This window comes from Apteryx rowi, unplaced genomic scaffold (genome assembly GCF_003343035.1).
Source record: "Apteryx rowi isolate R43461 unplaced genomic scaffold, aptRow1 scaffold_315, whole genome shotgun sequence".
Lineage (NCBI taxonomy): Eukaryota > Metazoa > Chordata > Aves > Apterygiformes > Apterygidae > Apteryx > Apteryx rowi.
The window spans coordinates 392,682-409,332 of NW_020449586.1; the positions used below are offsets into that span (position 1 = coordinate 392,682).

General features: G+C 39.8%; 1 protein-coding gene across 5 annotated transcripts in view; it reads left to right on the forward strand.

Annotated features, from left to right (window-relative positions):
- The window catches only part of ZNF638 (zinc finger protein 638), a 46,167-nt gene extending 30,939 nt beyond the window's left edge, over positions 1–15,228 (forward strand). Inside the window, exons 20-25 of one of the 5 annotated variants that reach the window (XM_026070613.1) lie at positions 3,896–5,327; positions 5,948–6,013; positions 9,592–10,777; positions 12,911–13,003; positions 13,829–13,947; positions 14,915–15,228. In XM_026070613.1, the coding sequence (XP_025926398.1) occupies positions 3,896–5,327; positions 5,948–6,013; positions 9,592–10,777; positions 12,911–13,003; positions 13,829–13,947; positions 14,915–14,974 (2,956 nt within the window). In that variant the 3' untranslated portion in view covers positions 14,975–15,228. Of the gene's footprint in view, positions 1–3,895; positions 5,328–5,947; positions 6,014–9,591; positions 10,778–11,609; positions 11,825–12,875; positions 13,004–13,828; positions 13,948–14,914 lie in introns of those variants that run through there. The other 4 variants (XM_026070610.1, XM_026070615.1, XM_026070612.1 and 1 more) reach the window with 4 other exon arrangements.
- Positions 15,229–16,651: the final 1,423 nt, after the last annotated feature.

Here is a 16,651-nt window from a genome sequence, read left to right on the forward strand (position 1 = left end):
ACTTTATTTCATCTTGCAGCACTTCCCTCTGTCAGAGCACCTGGCACTATAGTGTCTGTTCCCAAATGCTAAAATAAAGGGAAACTTCCTTGTTTAAGTTAGTAACATTAGCTTAATGCTGTGATGCAGCTGCCTAAATTGATTTAAACAAATGTTTAGACTTTACCRTAACATCAGAACCTAGAAAAGGGAAATGACGATTTTGATGTGTTCCATGAAAAATTGCTTTACAGACACTTTGCTTGTAGTGAAATTTCTAATTGTGGAGTAACTATTTGTTGGTTCTAGTCTTGATTACGTTCTGGAAATCCTTTAATAAGAGGATAGATTGTCACGATAGTTCTTGTTATCAAACACAACTTGAAGCATCTTCTGTGACTTGAATTCGTATTTGCAGATAAATTTTGCCCCCCCCCCACCCCCCAAAAAAAGGGGGGGGGGGATGTCTAATAGTGGTCCTGAATTTCAGTTTAAAGTAATGTCATTATGCTGTCTTGGACTGTTAATGTATTTTCGAAACTGGTTTCTTTCAAAAATAAAGTTAGACACACTTATTTGATTCAGTTCTGCTCAGGCCCTGGTCAATTTTGGAAGCATTTTAAGTTCTAAATTTACTCTGAATCGCACATGCCTAAGTGTGCAGGTAACCTTTTTGATTCCAGACTGGTGGGCTTTAGATAGCAATTATAGTTCAAATAAAACCAATGACTCTTACCTGAATCCCAGCTTCTGCTCAGCGTACTGCTGTGGCTGGTGAACGAATGGGAAAACTGAAATTTTTCCGTACAAATAACGATATACAGATTTTCTTTGAGGCAACTGTCACCTCCTTGTAAGCCTTTGTGACCTGACCAATTATTTTTTGAGTTACATTTTATAAGAAGCAGAAAATATCTTAAATACCATTATACATGGGGAGCCCGTGTCACGTCTTGCTGGGGAGGATCGGACTGGCAGAACGTGGGGAGCAGAAGGCTCTGCCCTCTCGATTGCCGGGGCGATGAGGTGACTTGGAACAAGGTTTGAAATGCTTCTCGAAGCTTGCTTGTTGTCCAAACCGAGCAGGCGGTCATCTAACCTCGCGACTGAGGAGACCGAAGTGTTTATGTGAATACCTCTCTTCTTTTCAAGGGTGCTGATGTGTTTTTAGTTGCTTTTTGTTCAGTTGCTTTTTTCCCAGCAAAAATAGCTGAAACTTTTCTTTGCCCCGTTAAGACTCAAAGGCTGTCCTACCATTTCTTTTTAATTCTGAGCTAATGTGTAAAAAATAAGTATTGTCTCTGTTATGACACAGCCTCTGTTCTCTATACTGGCATTTCTAGAACTGAAACTCAAAGTCTTGTCCCTTGCTAACTCAGGTAGTAATGACTGAATATGGCTGCTAATGCAATGACATGGTTGCAGAAACTGAGCATCAGGTACTTGTTTTCACCCCTTTATGCTAACTTCTGTACAGGAAATCTGTCTTGTAGATCTGTGTGCTATTTCTTTTCCAATGCCTAACAGATCTTTCAGGTCCTTGCACCAGTATTTTAAGCACCTTGACGCTTCGTCATGCTCGCTTATCTTTATCTCTGCCCATTCCTGCCTCCTCTGCAGAGCTGTCCTTCATTACTTTGTAGTCCAGCTCGAATCTATCAGATGTGTGTGTTTTACATTTTTGGAGACCACGAAAACTTTGTGTTGGCATGAAAGGAGGCATATAGTCCTAAGGATCCAGAGACTAATATCTCATTTGAATTGTGTAGATGATAATACATGTGTATTTATGCTACTCAGTGTGTGCCATTGAAGATGCAATTAGTGTGTGGTTCCAGTGTTCACTGTCATTTTTCCATTCCGTGTAGAAAGTATATAAAAAGAGGCTAAGCTGGGTACAGTTTAGCAAGGCATTAGAGCCTTTATTTGATTAAGCTTTCCATGTATCATTGGCAAACCTAGGCTTTCAGAGCTGCCTTTTAGGGCTTTGTGCTCTGAGTTATCCAGGTAATATTTTGCTACACAGACACATGGAACATGAACCTCTCGGTCTGTGGTATGTTGAAATAGAAGTGAAAATAAATTGAAATGGCTTCTGCTTTTGGAATACAAGCAATGTCTTTTTTTAAATCAACGTCAAAATATCTTTCTTGTGATTGAGTAGATTGATGCTGTTGCATAAAAAGCAGATCAGCCCTGACTGCTCAAACGCTCATGAGACGCACTTACCCTCAAAATATGTGGATGTAGCAAGTTTAAATTGATTTTAGGTCTCAGAAGACTTTTAGAGGAAAAAACATGATGTTTGAATGAGCGAGTGAGGTTGTTCTTCTTTCATAAGATTTCAGTTACTGTGAATTGAACAGTTTCAGGCTCTGAGAGGAATTCCCAGAATTTTGAGAGGCTTTGCATGGAGCACGCACAATCCATTGCTCCTGGATACGTTTGCTGTCAAATCTTGAAATGCTGTGAGACTGCCACTTTGCCAAGGGAGGACTGCAGTATGGATACCCTCATATTTTGCTGCAAATATTGATCTGATGCATAGTCATGACATACTGCGACTGTGCCAATATTAAATTGGTATTGTAACAGATTTTGAAGCAGAATTCATATCCCTTCTTCTTTCTCCTCTCACATTTTGTAACAGCAGATGAAAAAGCCATCGGGTCTGGAGGAAACCTTCAAGATTACTGGTGTTTTTGTGCTTGCAGAGCACAGATTTTAACCGAGTTTGCCTGTTTTCATCTTTGTTGACTTCATGTATTGTGTCTTTGTCTTACTAACTCTCACATCTGGCTGCTTCAAGACTTGGTATTTTCTCCAGCGCTGAGTTCCATTTGATCTAGCCTTCCATTTTCTTGATGACAACATGCCAGGAGTATTGCCAAAATGGCAATATTTTCTTATCTTTTTTATTTTCATGAGGATTTGTACAAATGTGCACTCTTTATGCATACACCCAGTTCTGAGAAACCATAGTACAGTCTGCTCCATTGTGCATAACCACTGATTAATTGTATTTGTCTGCTGCTTCTGTGTTTGTTTCGACACTTAGCTAGATTGTCAGAATTGGTATTTCAGCACCTTTCCATCTTGACATGCACGTGGTACTAGGATGCTCATTTTCTTGAGCCTTGTGGGAAAGGGGGCATAGACATCTCAAATTTTGAAGTTTCCCAAGAGCATCTATGGAGGATTCTTTCTTTCAGAGAAGAATAATGCACTTGACTGTAACCGAAGTTCTCTGAAAAGTACTATCCTCTGCATTGTCATCTTGGGCTTTGTTATCTTGGGAGCTGACAGTAAGAATAGTGAAACAGTGAAAACTACCTGGCCAAAAGGAGCTTCTGTGTGTGTATTGTGTTCCCTGCTACTGTGCGAGATTGGTATGATTTAAAAACAAAGCAGTATCCCCCGTCCCCCAAACCAACCCAAAAAAATGAACAAACTTCAGACTCCTAACTACTGGAAGAGTTCTCTAGGTTAGTGACTACAGAGTCTACTGTCTTCAGATGTGACAAAGCTATGTACAGGAAGACCGAGCCTTTACTGTCTCTGTGTATGTGCTCTCACAGCTTGCTGTGCATCAGGGGATCTAAATTTTAAGAGTTCGTATCAGCTTCGAGGTCACAGGGCACCTCTATAGTGAGTACTACCTTGAGAGAGCTCTAACTACAAGTAATGTGATTTGAAGTATGAGTCTTGCAGTACTGAGGTGGATTAAACAAAAGCATAATACTAATCAGCTATTCGCCTCAATATTTTTAACCATTTTAACACTGATAGGCTAGATTTCCAAATGCTAAGCACTAATGCATCAGGAAATCCCCCACCATTGGCGTCAAGAGGTTACTGGTAACTATAGAATTCTCAACATAGTTTGATTTCTTCTGTTTTTTTTAAATACATTTAGCTCTGACTTGAAAAAATATCCAGAGGGATCAGGAGTGGTGCAAACAGCAGCTGCTAATCCTCCAGTAGAGCCTAGTGTGACAAAGAAAGAACCCATTTCCATCTCTAATGTCAAAGTCGAGATGTCAGCATTGCAGATAGAGCCCTCTGAGTCCCATCTTGAAAGAGCAGTAAGGGAGTCTGCTGCAAGACTGCCAGAAACATCTGTGGGGAAAGCGGAAGTTGGAGTAGAAGTTACTGTTGCATCTATCAAACCAGCTGATACTGAAATATCTGAAGTGAAGTCAGAAGAGATGCAATTGCCTCCTTCCAATGTTCAGAAAGAAGAGGCAGTTAAAGATAATATTGGATCAGAGTCGTTTGCATCTGCTGTTGTATCTGCACCAGAGAAGGAAATGAGAGTGAAAGCAGAAGAATTGTCTGCTCCTGCCATTGAACCATCAGAAGAATTAGCTGATGCGGGCAGGCTGGAAGGTGTGCAGTCAGATTCTGCTGTGAACCCAGCAGCAGGGGAAACAACAGGGGCTGTTTCTGAAGCAGTGCCCCCTGATTCTGATGCAGCCTCTGCGGAGATGATGTCATCTGTTGACACTCAACAAAACAACAAGTTGGACGCTCCAGAAAAAAACCCTGTTTCTGATGCTGCGAGAACTGAAACTGAAATGCCTGTGACTCAGAGTGGGATAATAATAGAGAAGAAACTTGTACTTAAAATTGGGACAACCATGGAGAAGAAACTGGACATAGCTGGAGCCGACATAGAGATGAAATCGGAAGAATCTGTGCTCAAAGTTGGAACAGCTGCAGAGGAGAAACCTGAAAAGCCTTTGACCAAGACTGGGACAGAGGCAGAGGAGAAACTTGAAAAATCTGTGGCCAAGGTTGGGGCAGGTGTTGAAAATGCTGAAAAAAACATGAATGAAAGCATTGAGGGAAGTTTAATCAAAACACATCAAAATAAAGGAACAGAACAAGCAAAAATTGATGAAACCCGCAAAGCAGTTCCGTTAAACTCATCTTTATCTGTCAAGGAATCTGCCTCTGTTAGTAAAACAATTCTAAAGGCAGTGGTGTCTCTTCCTGATATATCAAAGACAAGGGTTCCAATACAGAGAAATGAGACTTCCCTATATAAGGGAGAGGAGCAGAAAGCTTCCTCAAAACCTGAGACCCGAAGCCAAGCAGCTGTGGAGAAGAAAATTGCATCAAAAGAGGTGGGTCATCCAAGACCTGGTGGCTGCAGATCAAGTCTGTCAGATAGCGGCAAATCTAAAGTGAACAGAAGTGCTACTGTTGATGAAAAGGGAGGCAATGGGAGGAATTCATCTCAGCAAGAGAAGGACTCAAGAGTGGAATCTAGGGCTAGTTCAAAACAATCTCAAGACAGAGAGAGTAGATCATCCAGCATGAAGAAAGACAACAGCAGCAACAAGGTGAGGCGGGCAGGAAGGCCGGTTCAGTGTGGCTGATCAGTAACTAACTTGATGCTTCTCTCAGATTTTGAGTATGGGACAATAAGATTACATTCCCCTTCCCTTTTCCATAAATCGCTGAGCTGGTGTGGGCCAACAGACAAGTTGGAATAGTGAGAGAGCAGGCAACCAGTTGCTTTTAGATGCATTGTGTGCAGCTCAAGTGTGTAACTGGTTTGAAAATGCTACTTGGATAAAATTGCAGGAAGGTATTTTTGAAGCGAGTCTGTACTGAGTGTCGTAACTTTATGTTCTTGGTTTAGTTGTGAATGGGAAATGATAAGCTTTCTGTCCTTCTGTGAGCTGATACTTGCTTTGTCAAGTCCCGCACAGACGCTGGYTACTGAAAAGAGGAGAGGTTATTGAGCAAGGTATTACCTGTGACTTGTTGCTAGAGACTGTATGCCTGGACTTTACCACTGATGATTGGCTTAGTTTGGTGTTTGTCAAGCATGTGATCAGAAGCAGCAATCTGGACAATTTAGTAAAGTTCATTAAGGGAAGAAATTGCTGCTTTTTTTGCTTGTGGACAGGTTAGTTGGCTTAACTAGTTTCATGTGAACTTTTGTCTAATTTTGCAGGCTTCTGTTGGTGGAAGTACTAGAACTTCAAAAAGCAGCACTAGCAGCAGTGCGAAACAAAAAGAGGTAAGGATCTAACTATAACTGAACTTAAAATACAGGTTGTCTTYGAAGACTGTGTGTTTGTGTGTGTAAAGAAGCTTTAGCATTCTTCCCAAGGAATTTTAATGTTACTAGTTGTTACAGAGTACTGGCAAAACCGCTGTAAAGCCAAGTAATTTGGAAGAGAAACTCCCTTCAGGAACATGAGCGTTAAAAGGAGGCTTTTCGGGTCTTAGATATCATCTATTTGAGAAAGGAGAGAATTAATTTACTGGATCCCCAGTTGCCAACTGATCTTTATTCATCACCACACTTGTGAGAAAAGGAAGGAAAGTCTTCTAGCTCTTTATAAACAACTTTGTGTAACAGAAGGTAGTCAGAACCTCTCCATCCACCATGCCCCTTCCGTACAAGGTTATTTCCAGTGAGTTGTTCTGCAAAACAAGGATTACTGTACATTTTTGGTGCACCACTAGATTGAATAAGAGCTTGGGAACCTATAGTTTCAGGCGCTAAAGAGCCTGCTTTTTGAAAGGAAGATGAAAGGAGAAGGCCTACATTCGTGACCTCTTTCTCTGCAGTAGCTTGGGTTTTGGGGAAGCAAAGCAGAAAGAAGGTAATAAAAATCCATACTGATGAGTTTGTAGAAGTAGCATTACAACATCAAATCAAAGATCCCCCCAGGTCAGTAGTGAAAAAGGGCTTCCTGAGCTAGAGTTGACAACTTGGATTCTTCTATCAATCCATGTAGACTTCTAGCATCACCAACATAGTGTATTTGTGAAGTTGATGGTAACAGTGATAATAYATAAAGCCTTCGGATCTCATGTTGCAGATGTGCTGATGTTAATCCCTGAGAGTAAACTCTGCACCATTTGAAAAAAGTTTTGGAATGTCAGTTGTCCCTTACAGCTTTATTCTTCGCTGTTGCACAGCTCATAAGCACCAAGATCTGGGTTCTCCCTTCTGTGGAAGAAAGAATACAGTAACATTTGATAGAAGTTAAAATGTAACCATATGTTTTCTCACTTTTTTTTCATGGATATTATGCTGTGTCCACCTTACATTAAATATTCCTGAACCTTCTCCATCAGAATGTACGTTGAGGCACATATTCTTCCCAGTATTTATTAGCTTATAAAAAATAAAAGAAAGAGAAGGCATGTGGCCTTTGAATTTCAGATTAATTTTTGTGCTGTGGGATTGCTTTTTGTGCTTTTTAAGTGCACAGTCTTATTCTCTGACAAAGTTCATCTTGCCTTGGCCTTAAAACTCTTTGCGAGCAAGTGTGTTTTTTTTCTTTTTGTTTTTCAACTTTCTTGTGTTAGACACACAAGACTCTTTAGCAGGATGGAATAGTTCAAAAAAATTTTCAGAATCATTTATTGAACAGATTGAATACATAATTTGGGGCTGTGGAATGGATTTTTATATGCATATTACTGTCTAATGTTAGTTTATTAATAGACTTCAGGTACACACCTTACCCACCTTGTCCTACCATTCTGATTATAACAGCATAGCCATTTTACAATGAACAAAATGTTATGATCTATTCCCAACATTTGACTACTGTTTACYGAAATAAGCTAAAAATAATTTGTGTTAATTAAATTCAACCTCCATCCCTCTTCCTCCAGATGTTCTCAGCTGCGTATGGCATTAAATTGCTACTGTCTTCTTTCCAGTGGACCTAGAACAAATAGCATGGGCCACGGAAGCTGGCATGTGCTTAACTGTAGGGTAGGAGGAGTTTTAGATATAAGACATCCTTCAGTAAGATATGGTCTCAACGGGAGGAGGAATAGAAGGGCTCAGACTCTGTCGTCTTCAACATAAAAATACAGTAAGGCATTCCCCAAAAAGCTGGTTTCCTTCAGACTCCTGGCCCCATCTTGTAAAATACAGCTGCACAGGAGGGGCAGCAGGTCTGCTGGAGAACCTGTAGGGCTAGTCAGACCTTAACAGAAAGAACAAAATGATTTTTTTTCCCATGTTCACTATAGAGGAACTTAGAGATGTTCCAGTATTGAGAACCCTTCCCTAGGATCTGGTGTAGGGCCATCAGAGAACCTTTCTGAAACTGAATTGTTAGTCGAGAGATTGAAAACAAATAAGCAAGGTAAAACAATAAATAGTTGTCAGGACACAACTTCCCATGAGTGKCAATTTTAAGAGTGAAATAACTGAACTAAATGGTGTGGCCTGCCTTGCTGTCAAAGAACTGGGTGGTGGCTAAGCAGGCCAGCTTTTTCAAAGTCTGCTGGAAGCAGGAGAAATAGAAACCAGTAAATCTGATGTTCATGCTGGACAAGTGAGTAGAAACTTTTACCTAACAGAACTAGTGGGCATGTGGATGAATGGGGTGTATTGGTACCAGCATGACTTTTATAAAGGGAAACTGTTGGGAGCTTTTTGAAGAAACCAGCAACTCTGTGGGCAAGAGGGACCTGATTGATACAAATTTCCAGAAAAATTCCTATGAAGTCTCTCCCCAAAGGCTTTTAAAGAAGCAAAGCTGTCCTAGGATAATAAAGAAAGTCCTCAAAATAAATGCTTGGCTATCTGATAGGAAACACAGGCTTGGAATTCATGAGCAGTGAAGAAAGGTCACGAGGGGACTCTGTGCCTTTGTCGTTAAATATATGATTAATCTGGAAAAGGGATAAATAGTGAGGTGACTTGTAAGATGATAGTAAGTTATTTAAGGTAGTAAAACTATGAGGAACTGCAGAAAGATCTRATGATGCTTAGTGGTAACTGGATGATAAAGGCAAGTGGACCTTAAACGTAGGTAAGTGTAGAATGATTCGCATAGAAACCATCCTAAAGGGATACAGAATAGCTCCTGAGTGAAGAATGACTAAACAGATAAGGATTCTTCAGTCAGGAAAAGAAAAGGCTTGGGAAGAAGGGTGTCCTAGGGAGGTGTGAGGATGTAGGAGGATAAAATCATAAGGCTAAAAATTTGTAGCCATTGAAAATTAATTTCCAAAAAGTAAAAGACAAGTTTGTGAAAGAAAAGTAAATACAGGACTCATAAATACAGAGAACTTAACTGTGGTCAGAAAATTACTTAGCTACTGATGTGTAGAAGCTTGTATGAGATTGATTTTACTGGATCTAACCATCTAATGTAGTATCCTATTTTGTAACAGTGGCCAACAGCATATACTTAGGGAAGAGGTATGAGATACGGCAAGAAGATAATAATGTTTTCCAAGGATACTCTTGAGGTATTCAGATTTTCACTAGTCTTCCTGCAAGTGTATGTAAAAAATATACATGAGTATTCAGATAGTTGGCCCAGTTTTTAATAAAACCATACATTTTTGTCTATTCATTCAACTGTGTTTTTGAAAAATGCTCTGAGTTTCTGAATTCTGTCTGCTTACTTAACRCAAATGCTGATACTGAAAAATGTTGCACATGAGATTGAAGGCCTGACTTTTTTATTTTATTTTTCCTATCCTAAAGTCTATCTGGATTTTTTCCCTTCAGTCAATTTCAGTTTGTAGATAGTTTTCATTAGGCCCCCCGAGGCTGGGGGTGCTTGTGTCGTTGGGTGGACTTTGTTAAATTCATATTTTTACATTTTGTAGGAAGAAGAACTTTTTCCATTTAATCTGGATGAGTTTGTTACTGTGGATGAAGTAATAGAGGAAATTGAGTCTCCCGTTAAAACCCGTAGAAATCCGCCGAGGGGGAAGAGAAAAGATGGTGCTAAAAATAACTCTTCTGAGCCTAGCTCTAAAAGAAGGAAAGGGAAAAGCTCCATAGCACGCATTGCTGAAAGTGAACTATCTTTTGTCACTTTGGATGAAATTGGAGAAGAGGAGGACATGACCGCACAGCTAATGGGAGTTGCGAATTTAGACGCACTAACTGATCCACAGGGCCTGGTTGTAGTGGATGAAGTAATTGAAGAGGAAGAACTTATATCAGAAGCAGTAAAGGATCCGCGGTCACTTGTTACTTTGGATGAGATATCTGAACAGGAAGACCTTAGTTTTCATAAAGACGTCCCTAGGTCAGTTTTTGAGGAGCAAGATTTGAAAGCAGAACCCTTAGTAACTGTAGATGAGATAGGGGAAGTGGAAGAGCTGCCTTTGAATGAGCCTACGGATTTAAATATTGAGGATGCAGTGAAACAAAAGGAAGATGATAAAGTGACTGCAGAGGATTCTGGAGACTTTGTTTCCTCTCAGGTGCCTGATGATCCCAGTGCTTTAGTGACAGTAGATGAAATACAGGAGGACAACGAAGATACCCCTCTAGTGACTTTAGATGAAGTCAACGAAGACGAAGATGATTTTCTGGCTGATTTCAATCGTCTAAAAGAGGAACTAAACTTTGTTACAGTAGATGAAGTTGGAGAGGAGGATGAGGAAGAAGAAAACACTTTCATGGGGAAAAATCTGAATGAGGATGAAGATGAAGAAGATATTGTTGCTGTTGCAGGACCAGAAGAGGAAGATATTGCTGCCATTGCAGGAACGGAAGAGGAAGATATTGTTGCTGTTGCAGGACCAGAAGAAATGGAAATTCTAGGAGATATGAGTCCAGAAGAAGAAATTATTGCAATCTCAAAGTCAAAAGGAAAGGAATCTTTTGTAGCCTCCAGGGGGGAGATAGAAAATAAGATACTTGCAGCAGGTGGGCAGGAAATGGACAAAGAGATCCCTGTAGCAGATAAAGAGGAAACTGAAAAACATGAAATTTTCGACAAAGTTCATGAAAGAGATACTACAAAAGAAACAGAGACCACCAGCAAACAGCAGCCTGGAGGTAGGATCTGTTTTATTAATGAGCGTTAGAGTTCATCTTTCTTTTGATGTAAAAATAAGCAACGCGTTGTTTGAAAAATGTTCTTTCAGTGTTTATGTTGGCCGAAGTTGGAGAAAACTTTATTAAAAACAAATGTGTCAAATGAGAGAGACAGATGCAAAGAGGCAGCAGCCTCCAAGCTGGATCTAGAGAAAAAATGTAGAAAAATATCTGCAGTATGGAATTGAGAAAGGGTTAAGACAGGTCTAATACAGCTCCRAGTAGGGGGAGGTGTATCTACAACCTGCACACAAAAAAGGCTTGGCCAAAAGTTGGGTGAAGTCTATRCATGATGAGGTAGTGAAGTACTCACACACAGCCCTTCTTGTTCTAACGTTTTGGAAAAGTTTTTCTCCCATCTTGCTCTCATTGCACAGCAAAGAAGCAAGCTGAGCAGTGCACTTGGAGGGGAGTTGCAGAAGCCACAGAAGTCTGTCTGAGAGTATTTAAACTTTAGTTTCTATAAACTAACCTCTCAAATTTGTCAAACACTTCGATTTTTAATTTAAATGGTAGTCACAAATTAGAATAAATAAATTTGGATGCACAATAAATAAATGAACTTAGTTGTTCTGTGTAGTAAAAATCTCAAGCAAAAGAGGTAGACCTAGGAAAGAACTAGTTCTTCGGGGATTTGAGAAGCAGAGCAAGAAAACGGGGAAGGGAAGTTAAAGCAGGTAAAAACCTATTAGGGGACGGCTTAACATCTGATTCCAAGAGTAAAATAGGAAATGGTTCCTTGATTGCCTCAAACTAAGAGTTCAGGTGATGACAGTCAGTCTGGCTTTTAAAGGACCCCATACCAAAGCTGAGTCTCCTGGTGTGAGTCCTCATCTGTTGCCTGAGGCAGTGAGATATTCTCACAATCTGCTGAAAAATCTAGGAGAGGTAAGAGACCGATACTGTCTGTTGTGTTTCTTTGACAGCTCCCTGACTTTCATCATTAAGGCAAAAGGATTTACTTTATTAACCTCGTTCAGGAGATATTGATATTGAGCTTATTTAAACATAGGATTAGAAGGAAACTTTTTTGGGGGTGTGTGTGTGTGTGTGTGTGACTCTTCAGCTTCCAGCTGAACTGTTCTGGTAGTCTAAAAACCAAACAGCTCCTTCCCCCAGCAAAACTACATTACTTATCTTATAGCAAAGGAGACTGTCAAATTCCTTGTCTCCAGAAAAACCTTAAAGTGATAGTTTTGATATTGCCTTAGAGCTGGTTAATCCAGTCATGTACTCTGACTTTGCTTAGTTCTGTAATGAAGCCGTGCTCTTGAGCTGACATGAGGCTGGTTGGCGAGTGTGCCTCGTTCAAGCTGGTGCTAGGTAGCTTATTTTGTGTTATGCTTGGATTTTAGTAAACCAAAATCATTTGAGAGAGTTGATTTACTTGGAGGATTTTTTCCCCCTTTTCAACTTTTCAGTTTTCTCTGAAGTCATCAATCTAATTATCTTAACAGGGAAGTGGAATTTGATAATAAAAGCCTCTTCAATCTATCATACAAATGTAGCTCTATCTAACAGCAGAAAGCTGACAGGTCATCGTGGAAAGAAGATGCACATTTTTGACTTTTAACAGTGAGGTTATTTCATTGGTGGAACAACTTGCTAAATGCTGTGATGCCATTGCTGGCGTTTTTGAAAGCAAGAATTTATTTTCTGTTAGGTTTAAGTTGAAATACTGCTCTTGGACCTGGAGCTGGATGAATTCAAGCAAGCTTGGTAGCTCTTTTTATGAAGAAGCTCAGATTTTTGTGATCATAATCACAAAGTTGATATGAAGTCATTGATGAGGACTCCAGAGGAAAGCAGCTCAGAGCAGTGCTGGTACTTCTGGAACAAATGCCATGTTGTCAGGAATGCTTTTGGAGTGACTCACTCCAACACCTGTGTKTTAATTAAAACTTTTGTCTGGTGGATTGATGTCAGAAATTTCTGAAAATCACTGTTTGGAAAGACCAAACCAAACAGTGTAGAAAACGGTGGGGGTCATACAGATGGTGGTTGTTTCGAGTAGTAATTAACCATTCAAGCTGTGTACAGAATACCTATAAACAAGTAGAAATCTTTGTTTTAACATGCGTTTATGGCCTCCAGTAGATCAGCTTGGATCAGGAGATAAAGAACCTGAGTCTAAGCGAAAGAAAACGGATCCTTCAGATGCATCAAAGACACAGAGTACTCCAAAAGGTAAAAACAAAAAAGCTCACCCCAAACACTCCTTGCTGTTCTTGTTAAAGACAGTTGTCTGTTCTGTTTAAAAATGTCTCATACAACCACATTTAACTTAAAAGTCATGGTGTGTAATCCATATTTTTATCTTGACCCTTACAAATCCGTGTTTAACATATGTTCTTATCGCTGGCTTAATAGCAGCAGAGTTAAAAGTTAATTTTTCCTAAAATTTAATTAAAAATAGGCTATTTTGTAATTAGCACAATATAGTATAATATCTACTTATTATTCTAAACCCCGTACAAGTTTTGTTACCAACTTTGTCTCAGTGTATAGAAATTAGGAAACCGCTTACTTCWTTTTAAAAATATATATCCCAAGATGCTCACCCAATATACTTTTATATAAAACTGTTGATAATCTTTGAATTGTAAGAGAAGTTGCTAGGAAATATGGAACCTCGCCTGATGTTTGTGTAAGATTCTCTGTGATAGAACATGCTCATATGACCCACTGTAGGACAGAGATTAAACCTGGCAAATGAATTATATGCAAAAATGGTTTAAGGCAAAAAGACACTAAGATAGTTGCAGTGGATTTCAGATCCAGAATGTCATTTGTTCTGGCTAAAGAAAAGCGCATCCCCTTCTCTGTTTTTTGGAAGTAAGGCAGGTGACCAACTTAGATTAGAAGCCTAACTTCCAGAATACTGAAAAAAAAAGTAACTAATTTCCCTCCAGGATTAACAAAGTGTACAAATTTGGCTGATTGGATCTGGTGTGTGTGTGTGTGTGTTTAATTGCATTTYGTTAATGGCATGTCGCATGCTGTCTCTTTCAGATTTAGATTTCCTTGTTCCAAAGCCTGGCTTTTTCTGTCAGATCTGTTCTCTGTTCTATGCAGATGAAATGTCTGTGAAAAATCACTGCAAGACACCGCTTCATCAGCAAAATATGGAGGTAACGCTGAAGCATCTCCAAACACACGGGGAGGATGGAGGGAAGCATGTAGTTTCAAAAAWTTTTTGCTTTATTGACTGCTAATAATTTTCTGGTGGCTAATGGAGCTTATTTTAATAGTTCAGGGCTGTTAGCCTTAAATTGAAACACACATTTTTAACTCCTTGAATTAGTCAAGTTCATCATCTACATAAAGTCTTCCTTACCTAGGAAGGCATGGGAATAGTCATTCTTTTCTCTGTTTAAAAAAAAAAAAAAAAAAAAGATTTCAAAAAATACCAAGTGATGTGTCTGAAAGCCTAATTTTGTCAAATTTTGTGGCTTACTGAAGCTGCAAACTGACTGAAATATGTCACAGATATCAAATAACCAAAGTGTCAGGCTGTTTGTGGTCCAAAGCCTCCCATCCCTCATCGGTTCATATTGCTGGTGCCTCTGGCAAACACGGATGTAGCACGTATCGAGCTGGGGGGAATAGGCAGCTCCTTCCTGTGGGGAGGTGCTGGTGTGCGTGTAAAGAGGAGAAAACTATGAAGGTATTTATTGATGTAGGCTTTCGTGTGCCGGATGGAGTGAACGCACAACCTGTGGTGAATACTGAATTAGTAATTTTTATCTGATGACCAGAGACAGGAATTCAGCATCATGTGAACTTCTGATTCCTAATGTTTTGGCTTATGCTCAGTCAAAATTCCACTTGGGAGCTTTGGCGTAATCAGTAATCATCGTGTGGTGATTGTGTGTGTGAGAGAGAGTCGGTTTGTGAGCAAAACTGTTGAGTTTTTTCTTTTTGGTGTAGAACACACATTGCCATTATCAGGAGTTGGCTGCCTTTTGAGTGATGCTTTTATGAAACCTGCACGCATTGCACCTTCAAAACATGGTCATATCATGCCATGAGGAATGATATAATAGTATCTTTTCATTGACTACCCAATAAGACTTCTTAAAACACTTATTTCTACAGAAATTCATGGCCAAGCAAAAGGAAGAGGATAACGATGGGGAAGAGCGAAGTTCAAGGTGATCAGAGGAAAGAAGAATTCTTTCAGTAAATTAAATTTAGGGTCCAGTCAATTTTGTGTATTTTGTTATGATTTAATTTGTAATTTTGTTTCAGAAGCAAGCATTCATGCTGTATAAATTTGAGCTCAGTATAGGCAGACTAAAAAAAACATATGGTGGCTTCGATTTGTATATCAAATCATCTGACTTGGAAGAGACTTCTTTTACAAGTGTTGACATGAAATAAATGTTCTTAACTGTATAGTTAACACCAGGCGATTGTGTTTGGTGTGATTTATTGTGTTTTGTTGACTCTGTAGGTCCCCATAGAGGCTATTATGGAATTTATTCCAGAGATCTATCTCTGGTGCTGCTTTACAGAGCTCAGCAGATGAAGTTTCACATGCTGCATATGTTCCAGCAGTTCAGTTCGTCTTGCTGCACTGAAATCAGTGACCATCGTGGTAAGGATTTCAGTGGAAGCGTAGTCAGGCCCTGTTAAGCTGTCTGTCACTATCTTTCCCCCATGGCTTCTGGAGTCATTCATGGTCAAGTAGGAGGATAAAAACAAAGCCAACAGGGGGAGCAAAGCATGTACCAGAACTGCATTAACTTGCTCGTTACTGTTGCTGTCAGTCAGGTGGTGGGAGGTTGGTGCCCAGTACTRTTTCTCCTGGGTGAGCGAGTTTGCTGGTTTATTTTTGGTTGTTCTTTTTCCCCTCTGTGAATGAGTTTGCTCCAGTCTCTAGGTTAAAGCATGTGAAATGCTCAGCAACATTTCTGAACTTTGTAACCTGCTCTTGAACATTTGCTTTCTGATAAGTCTGTATCTCTGGCTTGTGTGCTCGTAGTGGTGGATTGCAGTCTGGATCATGGGTAACTTTCATTTGAGCTTTTATTTTTTACCTAGCTAATTATTGAAATTTATTTAAAAGGTTGCTTCTTAAAATCCACCTTTGTAACTGCCACTCATTCAAACTTTGGATAATTGACTTYGGGTGAATTCTGTTCCTGGTGGTGAAGTAAGCAAGTGTTTCTACGTGTCCAAGGAAAGTGAAAGAAATTTGGTGGTTCTCCGTGATGGGGATGTTGCAGGTCATAGCTGTACCATAGTTGGTACAAAAATCCTTGTATCTTCAGCCCTCTGATCAGTAAGGGGCCAAACTAAGCTCCTAAGGTAACTGAACTCTTGCTTTAGCAAAAGAAACACCTGCRTCTAGCTGATGCAAAAATGTTACTTTATGGGAATGATTTACATTCCTCAAACTCATAGGACCTTCCTCCTTTGAGAGTAAGGATTTGCAGGCAGATGCACTTGTATTTCCTATGTTGAAATCATTAAATGATGTTGAAGCATGACTGCTACACTGAGTGAGAGTCGGTAAACTTTAAATACTCAGTGCCAGCCTATGTGCAGTGAGGACAAAGCCTGCTCTGGAGGCTCCACAATGAAGACTTTATTTTGGGCTATTCATGGAGTTCACAGAGCAGTGACACTCTCTGACAGATTGCTCTAAGTACTGGAAGTCATGAACAGAACTTTGATTTGCAAATTATTGTTGCCTGGGTGTTTTTGCTTGGGTCCCTAAGTAAAGAAAGCTTCTGTGAGCAAACTTGCTGCCTGTGTGTGCTGGTGAGTCACTCTGCTAGTCTGCCCTGGCCCGTCCAACCCTGCGTGAAAAGGTGTCTCCAAAAATGC